We start from the raw sequence: 22836 nt of genomic DNA, 5'->3' as shown, positions 1-22836 counted from the left end.
TCTCCCAGTGTCCGCGCCTCACCCCGTTCTGGAGGCTCCAGGAAGGTCGGTTTGTTTTCATTTTTGTGACTGCGTCTGGTCTTTTGCCTCCCGCAGCGCATGGACTCTAGTTGTGGCCTGTGGGCTGTCACCCCGAGGCACCTGGGGCCTTAGTTGCCTGACCAAGGGTCACACCTGTGTCCCCCGCGTTGCAGGATGGTTTCTTAATCACCGGACCACCAGGGACTTCCCTCCCCTTTTGCCAATCATGCTGGGCAATCCCCTGCAGGTGCGGCCCGTGGAGTAGCTCCCCCAACCCCAGGCCGGGCCCACTGTGACTTGGTGGGGGTCTGTGGTCGTCCGCCAGCTCCTCTGGGCCCCCAGGAACACTTGTGTCCCAGGGTGTGGAACGCTCCCCAAGTGCCCAATCTGTGCTTCCAGCCCACAATCCTGGGTCTCTAGGAAGAAAGCATTTCTGCCTCACACCCCAAAATCGCGTGTACGCACTCCCCAGACAGACGCCGATGTTGAGCAAATTCTAACTTCAAACAGTGGCCAGCGCTCAGGTTGAAATGACTGACTTTAAAGGATTAGCTTGTCTCTTCTTTTTCAGGGAAATCAATAATACAGGGGCGGGCCTGCATTTTCCTCCCTTCCTTTTCCTGGGGAGCTGCTGCTCCAGCTCATCCAGGGAGCGGCCACGCGTGTTTTGTTGTGCTTTCCTCCACCATCCCAGCCCCCGCCCTTTCTAAGTGAAATTCAGATTACACTGCCACTCACTCCTACACCAAGGCTTGTCTCTGGAGCTCCTGCCAGGGCCCCCCCAGGGCCCACAGCCGTCACCCCCCATTGGTGCCTGTGCCCAGTGCCAGCCCAGCACTGCCCAGCGTTGCTCCAGACCAGCCCTCATGTTTCCGAGGAGACCTGGGTAGCGCCCCTTGCTAGACCACCGTGGGACCCCCCCCCCCGCCCCCTCCCCAACCCCCGGCACCCTGCGTCCTTTGGCCCCAGCTTCCTCCAGTGCAGTGAGAAGCTGCTTGTTTTTGTTCTTAATGCGGCTCTCGGGGACATGGGTTCTGTCCGCCGGCGTTAAGCTCGCCATCCATCACGCCCCGCATCCTGCCTCCGTGATGGCTGATGCCTGACCCACCAGCTTAGAGGACGGAGCTGACTCCCCTGTGCTGCCCGCTCCCAGCTCCCAGTAAAAACACCAAGCGGAGGGAGTCGGGATCACAAGACAGTCCCCTCCGCCCCCTCCCCCAGCCTCAGAAGCTACTCCCCGGGTGAGCTGGGACCCTCTGGCCTTCCTTCCGTCCTGCTGGGTGAAGGAAGCTCGGTTCGAGCTCCCGAGACCCCCTTCTGACAACGACAGCTTCAGTGTCTCTCTGACCCTGTTAGGACGTCTCCCGCTCTGTCACCTGGAAAGTAACGAGGGCGTCCTTACAAACAGGACTCGCCCTGGGCGCCGGCCGCTTGTACCCCGGGCCTGTGGGAAGCTGTCAGTTTGGCTTGTCTGGTGTCCCGTCCCTTCTCCCTGACCCCGGTTCCCCAGGCCCAGAGAAGGGCAGTGAGAGAGGAAAGTCATCTGTGGGCCACAGCCGGTCGCAGGCTCCGCCAGGAGACTCGGCTTCTAAGCAGCCCCATCGTATGAAACTCCCAACGTAAAAGACAAACTCAGAGGGGGTAATTACTTGTTACAGAACAGTTTGTAATTTACAGAAGGACTCACGGCAGGTTTCTCTTGAGTTCTTGGTTTCCCTAGTGTGTGTAAAACACTGCTCTGTGAAAATTAAGTATTTATAAATAGAACCTTTAGAAGCCCATCTCTTGGGTAAATTCTAGTATCCGCATGTTCGTGTGTAAAGTGTGGGAATCCAGAGCTGGGCTTGTATAGAAACAGGCCAATGTGGATTTGGCGTGGACATCAGAGACAGACAGACAGACACACACACACACAGCCCGAAGCTGTGGAGCATATTAAGAATATATCCACGGCCCACGCTCATGCACAGGCCAATTTGGTTGGGAAACTTCCAAATAGGTCTCCGTGGGGAGTGTTCATCCCCGCTGGGGACCTTCTGCACTGTGCTCTTCCTGGACCATTTTTATCCACACTTCACACTGATCTTGGGCACACCCTGAGTGCCAGGCTTCTCTCTTTGTGCTCCATGAGATCAGAGGGTAAGAAACCTGGTTCTCCTTGCTTCACGAGCGCCTCGGGTGGGTCCTGGCCACTGACCCATGTGTGTGTGTGGTGTGTTTTCAGTGAGTCGTCTCAAGAAGCTGCTCCAGGGGCTTCTGGAGGGGCTTCTTAACCACTGCTCCTGGCGGTCCAGTGGTTAAGACTCCAAGCTCCTGATGCAGGGGGCCAGGGTTCAACCCCTGGTCAGGGAACTGGGTCCCACATGCATGCTGTACCTAAGAGTTCACATGTCACATTAAGAGCCAGCACAACCAAATTAATTCATTTTGAAAAAAAGAAGCTGCTCCAGGAAAGCTCCCAAAATCCTCCAGCTCTGGTCATCTCCGTATCCCCTCTGCTCCAAAACCTGCCATTTCTGGGCAAACAGCTAAAAAAAAAAAGAAAAAGACTCTGTATTCTTTAAGGAGATGTTCTAGCTGTCAATTTCAGATTTCTACTCTCCCTTGCTCTTTTTTTTGGCTTCATTTCCCAAAAAGTCTGGGAACGAACTGTGGTCAAGGAAGCATAACAGCCTCTCAGGAGTTCTAAGGATAATATGAGTTGTTCTTAAATACTCTGTGCTAACTAGAATCAGAGCTGTATATGCCGAACCATGTTCCTCCTCCTGCTCTGGTCTCTCCGCTGCTTCAGGGCACAGATGAATCCGTAGTCCTTGCAACAGCCCTGCTGACTTGGGAGGCCGTGCCCCTCCCTGAGCAATGTTTTCTCTGTTACAGGGTGTCTATTCTAAGCAAAATATGCTGTCTTTCTAAACAGTGCCCCAGGGCCCTGGCAGTAATGGTTTAATTAAATAAAGCACTCTTTCTAAAGTAATAACTGCGTTCCTCCGCGTGGCTGGTGTCCCAGCCAGTGGTGCTGGCCCTGCAAACTGTGCAGAAACTGACGGTACCTGCGGGCGCGTCCCCCAGCCCGCAGGCCAGCCCCAAGGAGAACGCAGGAGCCAGAGAACCCCAGAGGATGTGCAGGCAGCAGAGAGGGGCCTGGGACTTGGGCGTGATGAGACGGGGCTGAGCAGTTAGGGTGCAGATCGAGGATGACATCTGATTAATTAGCACATGGGTGGGCTGTCTCATGGGTTAGAGTAGACCAAGGCACGTTTCAATAAGGCTCGCAGTGCTGAGAGGGGTGCTGCAGGGGGCGTCGCCGAGCAGATGCTGCGTGAAGGTGGAAAGACAGGTCACAGGGCACTGCAGGGCCTCTGAGTTGAGCTCCAGGAAGAACTTGCAGATTGAGATGTTCTCTGGAAACCTTGGCAGGAGGAGGGAGGCGATTGGTGGGCCAGGTTGGGTGCTGATCATGGCTGGAAGCCTCGCCAACCCCACCCCCTTCCCCGACCAAGTTGTGACATCTGAGCAGTTCTGGCAGGAGAACTGCTCACCGCCGTTCAGGAGGCTGCCCTCCACCCCAGGGACAGGTCACCGGCCTCCATGAATGCTGCTCAGCTCCCCCTCTCCCCGAGTCAGGACACGAGTCTCACTCCACTGGGTCTCAGAGCCTGGTTCCAGGACCACTGGCACATATGAAAAATATCGATTCCTAGGCTTCTCTGGTGGTACAGTGGATCAGAATCTGCCTGCTGACGCAGGGAACGCGGGTTCGATCCCTGGTCTGGGAAGAGTCCTCGTGCCATGGAGTGGCTAAGCCCACGCGCCACAACTGCTGAGCCCGGGAGTGGCAACTACTGAAGCCGGTGCCCCTAGAGCCCGTGCTCGGAAAAGAAGAGTGGCCCCACCCACCGCAACTAGAGAAAGCCTGCAACGAAGGCCCAGTGCAACCACAAAGAAATTTAATTAAAAAAAAACGTTGCTAGGGGACACCCGAGACCTAATGTAGCAGCACCTCGGACTGCGAGGCCCAGGAATCGGCACTTTGCACCAGTTCCAAGGGTGACTCTGGGTCCTCTCCCCCTTGAGAAACACTGCTGGCCGAGGCCCTCTCTTGCCGACACCCAGCATCCCGGGGAGAGGCCTTGGTCTCCCTTGGATCTTCCTCCCGAGGTTCAGCCAGGGAAGCGGGGGGTCAGGGCCCTTCCGAACCGAGACTCCCCCAGGAACGAACGGGCAGGCGTCGCAGGCCTCTAGACTGGCGTCACGAGTCACAGACTGAAGGTGACGCCTCTGTGCTCGGGCGTCAGTAGCGGCAGCACGCAGGCTCAGTAGTTGCGGGGAGTGGGCCTAGCTGCTCCATGGCACGCGACTCTTCCCAAACAGGGACGCAGCCGCTCCGCTGCCCTCATCAGGCCGCGTTCAGACTTTCACCGTCCCCAAGAGAAGGGGCCCTCCGGCGGTATCCCTCTGCCACCCTGGCCAGCAGGGCCCTGCAGGTGGTGCTTCCTCCCGGAGCCACAGTGTGCCAGCCCCATGGAGAGGCCTCTGGGCTCTGACCATCCCCCAGGGAGGAAGCCAGGGGTCTTCAGCCAGATTTCTCATACCCAACTCGACAGAGCTCCTTGATCAGCCAGCTCCCCTCCCCACGTCCAAGGTTACTGGACACCCAGCAAAGAGTCCTGCCCTTTCCTGACTGTTTGGAGGTCGGCAGTCTGCAGGGGAGGGGTGGAGCCAGCCGCCCGCGCTTGCTTGCCGCAGGGCTCCCATGTCCAGGCACCCGACGTCCTCCACTCCAGCCCCCGTGAAGAGCCTGGTTCCCAGCACCCGCGCTCCCTGAGCAGAGATTGGGGAGGGGAGTTGCGTGGGGTGCCCGCGCATCCGGCCGAGGTGCCAGCGATGGCTCTGCCACCTCCTGTCCCTTGGGGGACAGGGGTCGCAGCAGAAGCAGTCAGATGCCAGCTGGTTCCTGGAGGCACCAACAGCCGTGCAGGTCCTGAGGTCCATGGGGCTCACGGCCCACCTAGCCCAGGGTCGCATGGCTGGGGATGTGGGTGCTTTCTCCCAAGGGAGCCGAGGAGCAGGACCGACGGCCCAAAGGGTCCCCATCTTCCACACAGTCCACAATGCAGAGTGATACACGCTTGCCTGTTCCCCTCAAGGCCTCCCGTTCTGAGGACCTGTCAGGCCTAGTAGATCCCAGCCTGGCCCCGACAACTGTTCCCCAGCCCCGGGATCACACGGCCAGTACCTCCAGCTTCCTCGCATCTGTGAGGCAGCGTGTAATAAGTTGGCCTGGCCCAGGGGTGGGAGGACTGCCAAGTACCCCCTCCTCTCTTGTTCCTTGACATCCAGCAGAAATAGACCAGGACCCAGAGCTGTTTCCAGTTCTCGGCACACAGATTTCAGTAGCTGAAAAGTGGGACGCGGTGAACCAGGCCCGCGGTGCCTGAGAAGTTCTCTCTGTGCCTCGGTTTGCTGAGCCTGGGGAGTGAGGTTGCTGTCCTCTCCTGCAGCTTTTCAAACCCTGCTGCCCATTAGAAAAACCCTGCCTCCCTCTACGAGACCTGGCGGCATGTTCCCCAACCAGGGATCGAACCCGCAGTGGGAGCTTGGCGTCTTATCCACTGGACCCCCAGGGAAGTCCCAAGGCCTGTTTTCTTCTTGCCGCAGAGGGTTGCCTGGGAGCCCGCCCTGGGCTCATGTGCCTCCCTGGCTCCACGGAGCTCCCCACCGGGGCCAGCTCAGCGTTTCCCCACGGCTGTCACCGCTCCCAGCTGGACGGGGACATCCCTGCTCTGCCCTCTCTCCTCCAGCCCTGCGGACTCCCAGTTCTAGTGTTTCAAATCCTTTCTGGATCTCATCCCATGAGGACAGGGAGGGCTTCCACCGGGGGATTCAGGGGTGCACCTTGGAGCCCCAGGCGCCTGGACCACTTGTCCACAGAGAGGTGCCCCTCGCCAGCCTTCTCCCCCCGATCCAGCCCGGCCACCTCCCAGCATGAGTCTCGCCCCAAGGTCATAAAGCTTTTCTGTCTTTGACTCTTTCAGCCTGGTGTAAGGTTAACCTGTCTGCCATTTCCCTGCTCAGGACCCTTTAGGAATGCCTCTCTCTGTGTGAGGCAGCTCTAAACTCCTCCACGAGACGTGGTCTGCTCTAATCTCCCTTCTGGAACTTTCTCTGTCACCACCGCCTCACCCTCACTGGCCACTGACTTCCGCAGACGCTGGGCACTTTTCACAGCTCTGCACCCCTTGTGTGCCTTCCCCTTGCTGCAGAGTCTGACAGGCACTCACTAACTCCAGGCTGAGTCAGGGGCTCCCCCCATGACACCCTGTGCCGTGGCGTTAATCAGACTCTCATCTACGTGTAGTTCTCTGGCCTCACCAGGAGCTCCTCAAGGCCCAGAGCTGCACCTTGTCCAGCTTTGGGTCCAAAGCCAGCATGAGGCCGGCCACACACAGTGGCGGTGGGGGAGTCGGGGGAGTTGCTCTGTGAGCGTCTGAGTGGACGACACCCCTCAGGTGGGCGGCCGCTGCTCCGGCCTCAAAACCTCCCTGTCCAGCCAGCCCTCCCTTTCCCAGAGACCTGGGCCGTCCTCCGCTCCTTGCTGCCGGGACAGAAGCTGCCCCTCAGAGAGGGCTTAGGGGCCCCCTGTCTTTGAGAGGACGGGCGCTGCAGATCAAGGGGAGCAGTCAGAAGCTGTCCAGTCGCCAGGAGGCTGGCTCACCGCCCGTGTCTGTCTCTGCCACCCCTTGTCACCTGGAACATCAGCAGTGGAGTGTTAATGTTAGGACGGGTGCCGGCTCCAAAGTCAGGTCCCTTCCCCCGGCAGGGCCCCCAGCCTTCCACCTGTTTCACCCCACCTCCCTCATCCTCCCACAGCCCCTGACCCTCCACAGCTCCTTGTCATCGTGTTCTCAAAGCCCACCTCGTGCAAGGCCAGGCTCCTCGGTCTTTCACCTGGCAGTGTGGGCGTGCACCACCACCACCCCATCTCTCTTCTCACACTTGTAAGGAGCCAAGCTGTCCTTTATAAACCCCAGGGCTTATCATCATTGAGTGAGTGACTGCGTGGGTTTTCCACACTATTTATCTCCCTCTCCAGCACACACATAAACCACAAGGGTTGCGGCTCTGGCATCAAATCCTTGGAACCCTGCCCACCACCGGGTACCATCTGGTTTTATAGCTGAGAAAGAGACAACACAGGCGCACAGGCTTGTCCTCCAATCAGAGGGCGAGGGAGGCGGCAGCCATGCCAGGCTAATGCCACTGGACCAGCCCAGCCCTCCTGCCCCTGGCCCCCCGGGAGCCAGCCTTGGAGGGGGTGCTGGAGAGACTCTTTCTCTGAGGCATAATCAAGGGAGGGGGTCAAGTGCTCCACAGAGAGAATGGGCCTTGGATACAGACAGCCTGAGCTCTGAGCTCTGGTCTCAGCTGTTTTGGTTGTTATGAGATCGTGGACAAGTTAATTAGTTCCCCTCAACCTCAGTTGTTGTTGTTTGTTTTTTTTTTTTTTTCCCAAAATGACAATAGCCGACGTGTAGGATGTCAGGATTAAAAAGCAATCTTACATGGAAGATGTTGTGTTTGGGTGCTCAGTAGGTGCCCGGTAATGTTGGTTCGGGCTTCTCTGGGGGCTCAGGGGTAAAGAACCCGCCTGCCGATGCAAGAGACGCGGGTCCAATGGGAGTGATGCCCCAGGAGCCTGGACCAGCCTGTGTCCAGCCCTCCCCTCCCAGATGGCACAGGCGGTCCCAGGAGCCCTGCTGCGTCGGCTCTATCCAGGGCCTCTTGGATGTTCTCTTCCAGGCTCTCTCCCCACCCCAAACCAACGGAACTCACATCCTCGGGGGGGCTTAGACAGCCAGAGTTGAATGCGCGTGCAGGGTTAGGAGCAGCCACCCCTTCCATGGCTCTTCCCTGAAATCACGCTCCCAGGCTCCCCCATCTCAGAGACAAATAGCATTTTCACCCGTCTTCTAGCAGAGGTGTTTCAGGTACCCCCTCCCTGGCCAGTCTGCATTGCTGCCCAGAAGCTGCCCCCAGAGTTGCATCCTCTTCTGAATTAATCAGGCGTGAGGACAGGTCTTTTCTCCCTGATCCCCAGGTCTGACGGGCGGTCGAGGTCCCCCCATGTGGGTTTGGGTTCTTGCCTCTGTTCTGTAGTCCAGTGGCTGGTTAAGAACTCCCTGGGGGACCTGTGACTTCCGGCTTCTTGTTGGCTCTGCGCCCTCCTCTCCCCGGCTCTGCCTCCTCAGCAGGCACACACTCGCCTTCTGATGGGAGCCGCAGGTGTTAACGTGTCTCAGCTCTCGTTCAGTCCAAATGGGACTGAATTGTTTGACATGAGCCGACTTGGCTTTCTTTTGCAGATGTCGTGAGATGATAGCGGGTTTCTAGAGCTGACTTCTGTGCTCCAGAAGCCTCTTTAGAGTGTCTGGGCCTCAAGTCTCCACTCGTATCTTCAGGCATCACCTGAATCTTTCGTTCTATTCAGCAAGCATCTCCCAGGTACCTTCTGGGTGAGGTTTGGGGGAATCCAGGGAGGGACCCAGGGACCCTAAGCCGTGGTGACTTGCTCTAAGCAGCTCATTCGGGGGTTGGAAAGGCATCTGGCCTCCGTCTGTCTCCATCACCCCTTCTCCAGCAGCTGAACGTATTTGAAGGATTGGTGAGTAAGAGCTTGGCAGCACCCGCGTCGTGGCCGGGCTGGTCGTCTGAAGGCCGGCAGCCTCTCCTGGCAGGGGCTGTTGTTCCCACAGCGGGGCCACCCCCGCCCATCCTCTGCCCTCTGGGGGAGAGTGTCGTTCTGAAACCTCAGCCTCTGTTTCCTGCACGAGTGCTGGTCCACTGCAGCGTCCCAGTGGCCTCCTCTCTGCGGCACTGCCTCTCCTCGCAGGGTTTTGGCTGATGAGCTGTGCTCAGGCTCCACCGAGCGCCATGCACGGGCCTCTGCTCTCCTTCCCTCACGTTCATCCTTCACTCGATGGGGATAAATGTGAACTCGCCCTGCAGAGTGCTTGGGCTGCAGGTCGTGCAACAGGAACAGTCCTGATCTAATGTTGTGTGGCGGGGGCCCCTCACTTGGCTTCAGTTGTTTCGCGTTCCCTGGTCCCAGCATATTGGGAGGACGGGTGGAGTTCACACCATCCTCCCGCGAGGGTGTGCTGCTCCTTGCTGGAGTGACACTGCCAGGGCTGATGTTCACTGACTACCTTCTCTGTACAGGCGATGTGCTCTGGGACCTTCACGAGCACTCTCAGGTCTTGCCGTTAGCTGGGACACCCTCAGGACACAGGCCCTTGCCCTGAGCGTGTGGCCTCGAAGCCTCCGGCCCCTACTCTGCCCCTTGCTGCCCTAGGGCACACCTCCTCCTCATGGCCGCGTCATCAGACGTTGTAATTCAAGTTGGGAAGATGTAAACTTCCAAACCAAAACGTTCATAGCCACTTGAGAAATAAAAATAGACTCCTTGAACATGTCTTCACTGCACTTCAAGGACGCGTTGAAAGTTCAGTTCCCATTTAGGGACGGGTTCGTGCTGAGTTGCCATTAATCCCAATTAACTCTTAACCCCTAGCCGCCCAACAAGGGCAGCCCTGTGATCGAGGTATCTGTGTCCTTTGTCACTTGAAATGACCTCCAAGATCAGTCCAGAGGGCTCAGCCGTGCCCTTGGTATGTGTGAACTGGCTCCCTGGGGCCCGGTGTACTGCATAGCCCGCCCAAGGGTCTCTGTGTCTTTAGGTTGATCAGGCAGCATATTACCCTTCACCCTTCCAGAAATTGTTGCTCCATCACCCCTGCTGGATTAACAGAGAAGTCTGAGTGCCCATTCCAGTCCTAGAGCATGGAGGCACCAGGTGGCTCTGCTGGCCTTTCATGTTGAAACTGCAGGGACTTCCCTAGTGGTCCAGTGGTTAAGAATCTGCCTTGCAATGCCGGGGACACAGGTTCAGTCCCTGGCCCGAGAGGATCCCACATGCCCCAGAGCAACTAAACCCATGCCACAATTAAGACCTGAGGCAAATAAATATTTAAACAAAAACAAAAAACAAAACAGGGAATCTACGAGAATTTAAGTGGTATGGTACCCACCGTGTGTTTGGTGATTTGGTCAGGAGCCCCCCAGTGAAGATGCAAATATTTGGCGAAGCTGGCAGGGGAGACTGGCACCTGAGCGGGGCTTGAGAGGTGACAGAGAGAAGGGAGGTAGAGGGGGAAGGGGCAGTCACGAGGGAAGAGGCATGAGGGTGAGAACCAGCTGGAAGTGGGGAGAGGAGGTGTCATGGTGGGGAAGCAGCCTCACACAGCGGGGAGCGTGCACATCACAGCGGTCGGGGGTGGGGTGGGAGCAGGGCCAGGAGACGCCCGGTCCCGTCCACTGCTTCCTGGGTCACCCAGCCTCTTCAGACCCTCCGCCCCCTCATCAGCAAAGTGAGGCCCCGGCCCCTGCCTGGTGACTGTTCTGCTGCTCGTCTAGCTCTCTAGCTTGTTGCAGGAGGTATAGTTGGTGTAGCGCTACAGATGGCCCTGAAACCATACGTGCGTGTCAACCACAAGCAGGTGTGCTTGGGGCTGAGTGTGGGGAGGGGACACGGGTGCCAGCGAGCTCAGGCCCAGGAGGGATCAGGGACACGGGGCTCCAGACGGCTCCCCAGTCCCAACCTGCTGCCAGCCCTCTGCCCTCCTGAGTCCTCTTACTTTACACATTGTTACCACTGTTACCGCCCCCCCCCCCCAAGCCACACACACACCTCTGACTCCTCCCGGGCTCCCTGTGTCCCTTCCAAGACTGTAAAAAAGCACACGTCTGTGGTTTTAAGCCACCAGGTTGCAGCAGCCGCCAGACATCAGCACAGTGAGGAAAGACTCGGGGGTCGTGGGAGCAGCCGGAGGTGGGTGGCGCCCTTAACCTGCCTTGGGACGCAGGTGGAGAGGCAGCCGTGTCGAGTGCTGAGACTCCCGGACAAGTTCGCCAAGTCCCCCCCAGGACACCGTGAGATCCGTGGCCACGTGTGCTGGGGACGTGAGCTGCCTCCTGTCCACCAGGACCCCCCCGGGACTACGTGCCTTCAGTGGGCGTCTCGACTCAACAGCTGGACGAGAGAGACCCACACACAGCCCCGTCTGCACCCTCCTGGGTCTCAGACTTTGTTCCCACGACCAGTTCAAAGGTTTCATTTAGAGACCAAAGAATTTGTTCTTTTTGTTTGTCTGTTTTGTTTTGTTTTGTTTTGTTTTTAAAGAAACACATTTGGCCACGGCAGTTGGTGTCTCTGCCTCCTGTAATGAGTCGGGCTCGGAGAGTCCTTGAACAGATCCTGAGCTTAAACTGATCATGGCATTTGGGTGTCTGGAAATGGCTCGGGGGGCCAGCTAATTTATAATGTCACACAGGCTGGACAGGAAAACCCAGGAGGACACACTGTCTCCTGCCTTTTCATTCCTTCTTTGGGTAAAAAGAGAAGGGAAGACAGGCAGTGCCACGCATGGCTGTTCAGCATCTAGCGGTGAGCTTGGGCCGGCTGGACCCCCGGGACCCTGGGGCCATTCCCCTGCCCAGACCTCGCAGCTGCACCGGGCCGAGCCCACGCCCACTGCCGGCCGAGCCCTCTGCCCTTTCCCACCGTGGACGCCGAGTCTGGCTGAACCGGTTTGCAGAGGACACCTGTTCCTTCATTAGCCCCAGCTTGCGCTGTGTCTTGGTCTGGGCTCCCAGTGCGGCGTGAGCTCCGCCCCGCGCAGGGACTGCTGTTTGCCCGTCGGCCCTGCGTCTTCCCGGGCCCTGCGGTCTGCCTGTGGTCCCGACCTGGGGGGATAAAGAAAGCACATTCCAGCTGCTGTCCAGCCACAGATGTCGCAGCTGTTGACCCATTCTCTCCAAAGAACCCTCCACCACCTGCCCCCAGCCTGGGGACAGACCTGTTGTCACGCAGGTGGACCCCAGAGAGCCGGCGGGGCTGGACCCCCGTTCCCAGCCCAACTCATGCTCCCTGGCATTCAGTGGGCGCCTCACGTACACTCCCGGACTCTGCCCTGGGAGGTGGTCCTGTGTGCTCTGTCCCTTTAAACGAAGGGTCTCTCAGCAGAGTCCTGTCTACAGGGGGGTATGCAATGAGGCCTGTGTGTAAAAGGACGTTGACGTATCTCCCGAGGAGGAGGAGGATGAAGACGGGGTCCCTCCTGCAGAGGAGACCTAGGGCAGCCCACAGCAGCAGAATTCCCCACCTGCCTGCAGGGCGGGTTCTGTGATCTCCCTGTTTTTACACAGTAGAACCTTCTAAAACCCAGTCTTTAGGCCTCCAAGATGAGCTCTGATCCCCCACCACAAGCTGCCCACCACGAACATGTCTGGCACCCACAGCCGGAGGTATCGTAGGTCAGAAGCAAAACACCCCAACTCCAGGCCCGGGCACACCACAGTCTAGTTTCAAGCAGCCCAGGGTCATTGGAGAGCATTTATGGCAGGTGGCTTGGTATGTGTTTTTGTCCACGTGACGTGTCCCGCCCCCATCCTTCAAAAGAGAAATTCATCAGTGGAAAGTTCCCCTGAGATGGTAATTTTCCTAGATGACTTGCTGGGCGCTGCAGACAGACTGGCTCAGCTGGCCCAGAGCTGGTGACCCCACACCTCGCTGTGTCCCCGGGCCATGCCTGCCATGCAGGAGACCAGAGTTCGACTCCTGGCTTGGGAAAATCCCCTGGAGGAGGGCGTGGCAACCCATATCCTTGCCTGGAGAATCCCACGGACAGAGGAGCCTGGCAGGCGGTAGTCCATGAGGGGCAAAGAGTCGGACACGGCTGGGTGACTGTCGCCTCACTGTCCCCAGGCCACAGGGGGCCGGCGAGGACTGCTCCAGAGCCCTTGTCCTCTGCCTCCCCCGTCACCCCACCTGCTGAAACCGCTGCTTCTTCCAGAGCGGAAGCAGGGCTGGTTGTCTGCCCCCAGAAGGAAGCTCCTTCCAGTAGTCTCCGAGCCCTGGGGGACTGCCAGGAGGCCGTACCCACCCCAGCTAATTAGAGCCCTTGCTTAAGCAGCACTTCAGTCTTTCCTGCCATTCTCGCAGTGATAATGGACTTGGATGAGGGGTCACAGCCTCTCCCACATCCTGCTCCCCTTCCAGGAGGGGCGGGGGTGGAGGGGACAGGCTCACCCCCCACCCCTGTCGGGGGAGCCAGGGACTGGCCACCAGGCCAAGCAGCTGGGACGCGTTCACCCGGATCCCAGGGCCAGCCCCGACTCCCCCAGAGTGAACCCTGCTCCCCACTTTCGGCTCGGCACCGTCCGCTGCATCCCTGGCAAGTGGCATCAGCATTAGCGTGATAAAGTGGCACGCTGTAAATGTTAATCAGGTCTGCTGCCTCCGCTGCTGCTTCCGAGTGGCAGATTGGAAATGGTGCCATCCTCGTAACTCCACCCAGCAGCTTCTAATCGCTCCGCTCTCGGAGCAGCCAGCTTGGCATGGAGAGCCTCAGCTGCCCTCCGTCCCCAGCCCCAGTCTCAGTGGGGCCACGTTTATCCGCCTCCCTGTTCTCTTTTGCAGAGGGGGTTCAGTTTCCCCAGATCCCAGTTCTCTAAGGCCGGGTTTGAATTCTCTTCGGTTTTCCCCCTAAGGAAGCACTCGCTCTCCCTGTTCTCCAGAGAGGAAGGGCCACGAGGGGGGCCAGTGCCGGCACCCCCACGGCTCCCACCCCCAACACCCGTCCACTCCGGGCTTCCTGCTCTTCCTGGTCCAGGATGTTTCTCTGTGGCTCTGCCCCAGGAGACACTGGCTCTGATTCTCCAGGCTTCACCTTCTCTCAGAATTCAAGAGGTTGCTGATTACTGACATCCTAATTGATCCTGTCCTCTGAACCGTTCAGGATGGTGTCCTTCCCACTGTGCCGGGTCATCGGGGCCCTTGCGTCCCAGCCCCTCTGTCCTTTCTTCCCAGTAAACCGTGAGAACCCGGGATGTACCTGGGGTTTGTTTTGGAGCCTCACCTTCCTAACCAGTGCTCACACTAGCCTGCTGCTGGGCCCGTGACGCCCTCGGTCAGCACTTACTGAGAAGAGAAGCAAGCAGGGCCATGTCCCCAAGAGATCACCTGTGATTTGCCTAGAAAGTCGCCTCAGGACCACAAGCGTGAGGCCCAGCAGACACGCACGGGTCTCATTTTCTGCTGCAGCCCTGGTCCTAGGAACTCGCCAGGCGGTGCTGTCTGACCCCAGGGAGCCTCTGCCGTTCCCGGCGCACACCTGGGTTCGGAGCAGCCCTGATGATGGCTGGAGGCTACATGAACACTGTGCCCTGCCCACACGCACGGGATGCCACACGCGCCTGGCCTCTGCACCTTCTCACTCTCGTTTTTGTCACCAGGCCGTCTTCACGCTCCTCCTCGGACCCTTCACCTTCTTTGACGTCCAGAAGACCAAGTACCTGCAGATCCTCACGTCCCTGATGAGATGGATCGGTGAGTCTGACAAGCATCTCGAGGTCTGCCTCGCTCCCCTCATTCCCAGTCTTCCCGAGACGGCCACGCGGGCTCGCAGCCAGTGCTAGGAGGTAGAAGGGGCTCCCGTGGACTCCTGAGCGCAGGGAGGAGGCAAGCACTCTGTGCCTTTTTACTGGTGGGCAAATTTTGTCCCTAAAAAAGACAAGTCACTTCGAGGTCACGTGGACAAAGGCAGGGCTCAGCTGAGGACCGCTTGTTCTGACTGTGCTGGGTCCCCATTACCCAGAGGGTGGTGCTCCTAGAGGCCTGGATGGGGCTGGGCCCCTTCAGGGCAGGAGAGCAGCTGCTTTTTGTTCTCATGGACACCCCATGCAGCACAGCCTTAAAACCCAGCGGGCCGTGGTGGCCACCTCTTGAGTCCCTGGCCACTAGAGCGTAAAAAGACACCACCACAGACTCTCCAACTGACACTGCGAAGAGCAAGACCCCCACTGAGCTCGGGGGGAGTTGACGGCTGGGAGTTCATTCACTTCTGACACCGTTCTGCCATCCACCCGGGACCCACCTGGGCCCACGACCAGAGGGTGTGCAGCCACCGTCACCCCCGCCCCCGGCGGGCGCTCTGGGATCAGTCACACACTGGTTTTGGTCTCAAAGCAAAGATGCTGTTGCTGTTCTGGTTGGTGGGCCTGGCAGAGGGGTCTCCCCAGCCCCCCAGGATCCCCAGGGGGCATGTGTAACATGAGGTCCTGTCTCTGTGTGGTGAGCGGTGCCTGTGTTAGAAGAGAGAGGTTGTAGGAGGCAGAGAGGAGGCTGACAGTAAATAAAGGGCGGGTATCTGGCACGGACACCAGGTGGCCCCAGGCTCGGGTCAGACCCGGCTCCACCCGCAGAGGCCATGCTGAGCTCCCAGCGCCAGCCGGCCAGGATCCCTGGGCACCTCCCACAGCCCCTGCCCCTCCCAGTTCTGCTCTTGGGGTCCTCGCCTTCCTCCAGGACGGAGCTCACAGAGTGGAGCCCGCGGCTCAGCTGCTTTAGAAAATGGGCTGCTCTTTCCCCCAGCGTGGGCCGCTGCGGCCCGCCGTGACCCCGCTCTGTTTCTCCTCCTCCCAGGCGGAGCCTCTCCCTTTAGGGCAGCAAGGGGACTGCAGGGGGCCTCCGCCAGTCTCCACCTGCAGCCCCCAGGCCCTCAGAGGCAGCCCCTGGCAGGGTGGCAGGGCGAGGTGGCCGTGGCCTTGTGAGAGGGCGCGAGGCGGTGACCTGGCTGTCGTGCGAGGCCCTTGCCCCTCTTCTCCCTCTGATCCGAGAGGTAATCAATCGGCCGCAGCCTCTCCGCCAACCGTGGGTGACAGCTCGGGCCTGTTGTTTGTCTCCCTGAGAGAGTCAGGCCTCTGGGCTCGAAAAGGAAAGCCGTCTCTGACACGAAGCCCTCTTGGGTGGAAGCCCAACCACCCAGTGATGTCAGCCCTCTAACAGCTGAGCCTGGGGTTCAGTTCCCGCTGGAGCCACCCAGTCATTTTCCTTTGCAGACCTGCTTGAAGGGGTCTCCCCGGTCCTGATCCCAGAGCACAGGACAGAGCAGGATGGGGGAGCGGGCAGGGAGCAGAAATCGTTTACCCGGGGAACCGCCAGGCAACCCCACTGTGGGAGGGAGCAAGTCACCGCTGCCCATGGGATATCGCAGTGGGTGAGGGGCATCTCACTTCTGGCCCAAAATGACCCCAGGTGATTTTTCTAGAACTCCTGCAGAGGCAGTGAGCACCCTGGCCCTGTTTGTCCTCTCAAGTGTGTGCCAAGTTGTCAGTTTGCGATGAGCCCCCTCTTTATTTTGCTGCTGAACGGCAGCTCTGTGGCCATGTCCCCCCTGCCTTCCCACTTCCTGCCCACCGTGTCTCTCCCCACCACCCAGATTAGGGCCCAGGATGTCCGGGGGAGCCAAGCGGGGAGGGGAGATAGGGTGGCAATCAGCTAACTTGGGTTCTTGGAAGGCACAGGGAAGAAGGAACACCGAAGGGACCGGAAAATCATAAATAGATGTGCTGAGCCGGAAGCTTTCTCATGCGTAATTAGGAGTTTGTTCTGCCATCTGTTGAGGCCAGGGCAGACTGCAGGGACCCTGTCTGAGCATACCCATCCCCCCCAACCCCCTCCCCCGCCCAGAGCTCCTGACAGGCTGAGAAGCCTGCGGGCCGGTCCCTCCGACAAAAGCCCCTGGTTGCGATCTAAAGGGCCGATGGCCTTTGCAAATAGCCACGTCAGGAAAACGTCAGAACATGTCTGACAAGCGCCACCATTGATTTCTTTTGCTGCTCAAATAAGTTCTGGGGAGACCGGGTGGCTGAGTTTGGGAGACCTGGAAGATACAATGAGACCGTGTAGAAAGCGCTGTCTGCACAGCGCTCCAGCGTCCAGACACCAGCCCTGTGCGCACCCTCACTGTGGTCATCTCTGGCCACTACGTCCCAGGAGCGGCCCCAGAGTGAGCCTCTCTTGGGGCTGGCCAGGAGATCAGGGACGTGGCCCAAACTGCCCCGAAAGAGCTGTATCCCTGGGTATCCCTGCCGAGATCTGGGAGCGTTGCCGGCTGCCACTGTCCGGCCTCCCCGTCCCGCACCCGCCCAGTGCTGGGCCCCAGGCCCATCAGATGGGATGCCTCTCTGCTCTTCACCGTCACCCCCACATCTTCAAGGAAAGCCCGAGCCTCCCAGTAATGAGACTCAGGCCGGCCTCGCAGAGAGGCTGGGCTTCCTCCTAACTCCTAGTTCTCACTGTCAGCCACACATCCACCAGGGACACTTACGGGACACAGACGACAGTGCTGTCCTTCAGGCCCACAGTCCCAGCAGCTGTGACCCCAGAGCTGGAGCCTTCAGCTACTTAACCAACCACTGTGGACCGTGGTCCCTGGGCCACCTGGGGCAGGGGGGCAGGGGGGCAGCTCTCAGGCTGGAAGGGGCCACAGCGGCAGCATCCCTTCACCCCCGTTATTCCCCCCCAATGCCCCACCCCCAGCAGACGCCTCCCGCTTGGGGACACAGCTGGCTCGGCTCGGGGCGCCCCGTTCAGTGTTATTAAAAAACCGCTTCTCTCTAATAAAGGCATCTCCGGCGCAGCAGCCCTCCTCGGGCTGGGCTGTCGGGGACCCACAGGGCTGCCTTCCCTCTGATCGTGTATTCAGAGCAACACCACGCGCGTTATTCCCGTCTCTGTGCTCCCCTCAAAGTGGGTCAGGCACCATCCCCCTCAGCGGTCTGTGCATACGCTGGAGCCGCGTGGATTTCCTCGGCCCCCGCACGCCCCACCTCCCCCGGCAGGTGCCCCAGATTTGTCCTCCAGGCCGAGCCAGCAGGAAGAGGTGGGGCCCGGGGCTGGTGGCCCGAGTAGCAGAAGGTCCCCGGGAAGGGACGTCACCCGGGAACACGAGGGCTCCAATTTTGCCCATCCCCAGAATTATCTGTGGCCGAGCGGCCAACTCCCCCCATGGATCCATGACTGATCTCAGCTGAGTGTCTCCTGCTGGGACTGCTCTGATCCGTCACCACCAGCAGCCCGGGGTCATCCATGCCTGGGCCATCTGTTCCCCACATCCTGTTGGCTCGACAGGCCAGCTCAGTGTTTGAATTCCTTCACAGCCACTCAGCACTGCCCCCTCACGCAACTGGTGCTTCTCGGAAGGCCAGGAAGGCCCCCCACCCCCCGCCCCCGCAAATGAAAGTAGCACATGGACCCCCACCTGCCCTCCCAGCCAGGCTTTGTCCCGAGCCTTTGCCGCTGCCCCCCCACCCTGACATCCCCCACCTCGGCCACTGTCCAGGGCTCTCCTTGTGTCCAGCTTTCACTGGTTACGCAGCCAGCGGAGGGGATCCAGGAAAACCTTTCTATGTATGTTTCACTCTGGTCTTAATTTTATTCTTGGTTTTCCAAAGGTTTTCTCTGCAGATGCAGAGGTTAGTTGCAAGAACTGGAGGATGCTGTCTTAAGGCTCTTAAGGCAGAGAAGACCTTAATTAAAGCTTGCTGAAGGGCCAGCCACATGTCACCAAATGACCCCTTTCATTAGCGGCAGGGCTGACCTCAGAGCCCGGCTTGGCTCCAAGCAGAGACCCTAACTGGCTCTCCCCTCTGAGCAGCCTCTGCTGTCGGCAGCTCTGCCCTGCGTGTGGCCGACACTTGTGCTGACCTGGCCTTCAGGCAGGGACTCCTGCTCATCCAGGAGGTCGGCAGGCCAGCTGCCTGGACTCCAGCAGAGAGAGGGGGATGAGGCCCAGACAGGCGAGGTGCCCGACAGACCAGGGTTACAGGCACACCTCTGCTCAGAACCGGGCTGCCCGCGAGCCAGGGTGAACCCCAGCCAGGCAGCCGGGTCGGGCATCCATATCGGAGGAGCTGTGGCCCTGGGCAGCCCCGGAATCTGCCTTCAGACCCTGGGGAGCCCCACGCCTCCCTTCTTTCTGGCCGTCCTGGTTTCTCTCTGCATCCAGCCACTGCTCTTCAGCTGCCTTAGTGGGCTCAGGCTGTCGTAACGATACCGGGAACCGGTGGCTTTAACAGCAGAGGTCTGTCTTCTCAGTTCTGGAGGCTGGATGCGCAGGATCAAGGAGCCTGCTAGGGCTGGTTTCTGGTGAGACCTCCCTCCCTGGCTTGTAGGTGACCACCTGCTCACCATGCCGTCACGTGGCTTTTCCTCTGTGTGTGCAGACAGCATGTGCTCTGTCTCCCCTTTCTCCTTTTATAAGAGCACGTGGGAGTTCCCTGGTGGTCCAGTGACTAAGAGTCCGCCTTGCAGTGCAGGGGACACGGGTTCGATCCCTGGTCTGGGAACTTCCCACATGCCACGGGGCAGCTTAAGCCCGCGTGCCCTAGAGCTGGTGCTCCAGAACAAGAGAAGCCCGAGCACCACAGCAAAGAGTAACCCCCGCTCGTCCCAACTAGAGAAAGCCCACGTGCAGTGATGAAGACCCAGAGCGGCCAAAAATAACAATAAAAATTTTTTAATTTATTTTTAAAAAAAGAGCACATTTCCCATCAGATTAGGGTCCACCCTTCTGATCTCATTTGACCTGTAACAGCTCTTTAGTGGCCCCGTCCCCAGCTGCACTGGCAGGCGGATTCTTCCCAGCACCCCCTGGGAAGCACGCAGTCACCCCAGGTGCGGTCACATCAGGGGTTAGGGCTTAGACACCCGAGAGGGGGAAGGAGCAAGAAGAGAAGGTTTAGAAAGGACTGAGCCGCCTTCGGGAAAAGTGATGGTGTGGAAGAGTTATGTTTCTGATCTCGCCAAAGGAGATTAGTCCGCCCGCCAGCCAGAGGCCCCTGGGCTGTACTCTCTCAGCGATTACAAACAGGAGCCAGCTCCCCAGCCGCCACTTGCCGTGCCTTGAGGGTGTGGAAAGTCGAAGGATGAAAAGGCCAGAGCTCTTGATTTCATACTTAAGGCTTGATTGCTTCAGAGACTCAAATACCTGCCCTTGATCAACAACTCACTCCTCCTTCTGGAGCAGAACCTCCGTCCCCTAAGTTGATTACTTAAACACCCTCCTCTCCTGCCTCTGAGATGATAATGATGCCCGCCAAGCTGGAAACCTCAGGGGCTGATCCAGCAGGGGAAGGCAGTCAGATCTAAAGTCCCTTCCTTCATCGCAACCCAGGGGACTTGTGCGAGTTACACAGGCAAGGCCGGAGATCACAGAATGTCTTGTGAACCTGGCACAAAACCTGACCCAGGGCCACGGTGCTCCTGGAGCCGAGTGCATCTGCTCAGGGGCTTCCCTCCTCCCCCGAGGGCGCCCCTCCCCGCCAGAGAGCGTGTCTCCTTGTGTCCTGTCCCCTCATGGTGTGAAAGGAGCCTCTGCCCCGACCACAGCCTGAGCTCAGGTGGGAGGGCAATGACCGGAAGGATGGGCTCACCTGGGTGCGGAAGAGTCCAAACAGTTCCCTTCCGGTTCCCACCCAGCCCCGTACAGAGAGCACACGCCGAGCCCTCATGGCCAACCAGGTGTTGGGGGCAGCTTGGCCTCATATGAGCTTCAGCGGAACAGAAAGAGGTGGCTCTGGTCCACAGAGCAAGTGTGAGCAGCCTGCCCCGGGTCCTCCTCAGCCCCCAGAGATTAGCTGACACCTGGGCCAGAGACGCTCAGCAGGAAAGGGTTATGACTGTGACTCGACCTGAGTGGGGTCATGGGTTGACCCCAGGACCCTCCTTGTGCAGAAGGAGAATTAGCTGAGGACTTAGGGTTTACAGGTTTTCCTGCTGACCTGGGCTATCAGGATAGGAAATAAGGTTCCTGTGATGATAAAAGGGACGGACATGTTTTTGAGTGATTGCTGTGGGACAGATCCTGCGCTGTGCTTACTCAATTCAGTTCAGTCGCTCACTTGTGTCTGACTCTTTGCAACCCCATGGAGTTCAGTACACCAGGCTTCCCTGTCCATCACCAACTCCCAAAGCTTGCTCAGACTCATGTCCATCGAGTCAGTGATGCCATCCAACCATCTCATCCTCTGTTATCCCCTTCTCCCGCCTTCAATCTTTCCCAGCATCAGGGTCTTTTCCAACGAGTCAGCTCTTCGCATCAGGTGGCCGAAGTATTGTAGTTTCACCTTCAGCATCAGTCCTTCCAAAGAATATTCAGGACTGATTTCCTTTAGGATGGACTGGTTGGATCTCCTTGCAGTCCAAGGGGCTCTCAAGAGTCTTCTCCAACACCACACTTTAAAAACATCAATTCTTCACTCAGCTTTCTTTGTAGTCCAGCTCTCACATCCATACATGACTACTGGAAAAACCGTAGCTTTGACTAGGTGGACCTGTGTCACCTTTTTAAATAACATCTTATTCCATGTCCCCATGCCCACGAGCATCTCCCTTTTTTAAAGGTGATGAAACAGAGGCACTAAGAAGCAAAGTGACCACTGCAGGCTCACCCAGTTCAGGACAGGGCCAGGAGTTGAGCCCAGTGCAACTCGAGGACTTTCGCTCGTTCAGAAGGAAAGCAGCAGCCTCCTCCCCACTTCCCTTTCTCCTGTTCTCTCCGAGGGGTTAGAGCTTTGCAGGCTGAGCTGCCACTCACACCCCTGACCTGCGTGTCCTGGGAACGTGCCCAGTGGCTCTCTGTTCCTAGCCAGTCCTATTTTATAAGGAACAATTGCCCAGCCACTTGTTCCTGCTTTTAGGGCCAAGAAACTGCCTGATCTTCAGTGTTCTCACATCAGGCTGACATTACCCCATCAGATCCTCCCAGCCCTCCTGAATCTCAGGGTTGGGGACTGGGGGCAGCCCAGCTTGATGACCCAACCTCCAAGGGCACTGGGGGTTGAAGGAGGAAGCTGGAATCTCTCCGGGACCTAGCTCCCCACCTGGAGCGCCGGTGCCCGAGCTTAGATGGGCACCCAGGGCCATTCATAATCATCAGCCATGGCACACTGGTTCCCCGCTTGGAGAGGAGGGCACTGTCCCCCTGACAGCCCCCTTGACGGACGGCCTGCGCCTCGCACGTGAGGGAACAGGGCCGCTCGCAGGGCTCCGAGAGTAGCAGGGTGTGTGTGGGGGGAGCATCTGGGGCCAGGCCCAGAGCTCAGGGAGGGAGGTGGCACCAGGCACCTCCCAGGCAATGCACGGCACAGCGCTGGCCGCAGGGCAGGGGCTGGGCTGCTGGCACGGCCCCCGCCGGGGGCACCACCGGAAGGACTCCATCAGCTTCACCCTTGGCTCTCAGTCGTGGCTCCTTGTGTTTGTGTGCTCCGGGGCCCTTGGGGATCAAGGATGAGGGACCTGGTCTTAGTGGACACGTGTCCCCTCTCCTCCCGTGACAGCTGTGTTCCTCCCAGGGCCCGCAGAGGAGACAGCAGGGGTCAGGGCTGGGCTTGGGCCGCTGGGCAGAGTCCCCCACCTTCCAGAGGAGCTCTGTTCTAGCTCAGACTTATACCAAAACATGCCTCTGACTCAGTGACCCGGGACCAGAGGCCACTTCCGGAACGCCCCCAGCACCACCCAGCAGTGCGTCCCTTCCCCTCTGCAGAGCAGGCCACCCAGGTGGTCACAGCCCCGGGCAAATGAGAGCTTGCTTCTCCTTGGGCTTTTTGAAGACAACCCAGTTTCACACCTCAGTCCTGTGTCTCTTAAGTTTCATGTGCAAATCAGGGCAGGTGACCAAGGGGGGTTTCTCGTCGGAGCACCCTAGGGGCCTCGCTGATGACTTGTTAACTATCATGAGCCTGTATCTTGGTATAAGAGTTTACTTTAACCCCCATACTTGAGGCCTCTGATGTCCCCAGGACGGAAAGGTGGCAATGACATGACCCCACTGACCTGAGACTGCCAACTGGACGTGCCTGAGCCACTTTCAACCTGACCTCCTCAGAAAAGGAATCAGGGAGATGTCTCCTCCA

The 22836-nt window shown here is 58.7% G+C and overlaps 1 protein-coding gene and 1 long non-coding RNA gene across 4 annotated transcripts in view; one reads left to right on the top strand and one right to left on the bottom strand.

Annotated features, from left to right (window-relative positions):
- Window positions 1-22836, top strand: part of TMEM104 (transmembrane protein 104) — a 54631-nt gene that overhangs the window by 25619 nt on the left and 6176 nt on the right. For all 3 annotated transcript variants that reach the window (XM_069543976.1, XM_069543978.1, XM_069543977.1), the window contains exon 9: window positions 14374-14467. In XM_069543976.1, coding sequence (XP_069400077.1) covers window positions 14374-14467 — 94 coding nt within the window. The remainder of the gene's footprint in view (window positions 1-14373; window positions 14468-22836) is intronic.
- LOC138415403 (uncharacterized) lies at window positions 1667-7074 on the bottom strand. Its single transcript, XR_011247218.1, has 3 exons — window positions 6938-7074; window positions 6595-6768; window positions 1667-2549 (listed from the first exon to the last, which is right to left on the bottom strand). It is a non-coding gene; the product is annotated as an uncharacterized lncRNA (long non-coding RNA).

This window comes from Ovis canadensis, chromosome 11, assembly GCF_042477335.2.
Source record: "Ovis canadensis isolate MfBH-ARS-UI-01 breed Bighorn chromosome 11, ARS-UI_OviCan_v2, whole genome shotgun sequence".
NCBI classification, from domain to species: Eukaryota; Metazoa; Chordata; class Mammalia; order Artiodactyla; family Bovidae; genus Ovis; species Ovis canadensis.
Note: the sequence above shows the minus strand (reverse complement) of the source record. Positions and strands in the feature narration are given on the sequence as shown.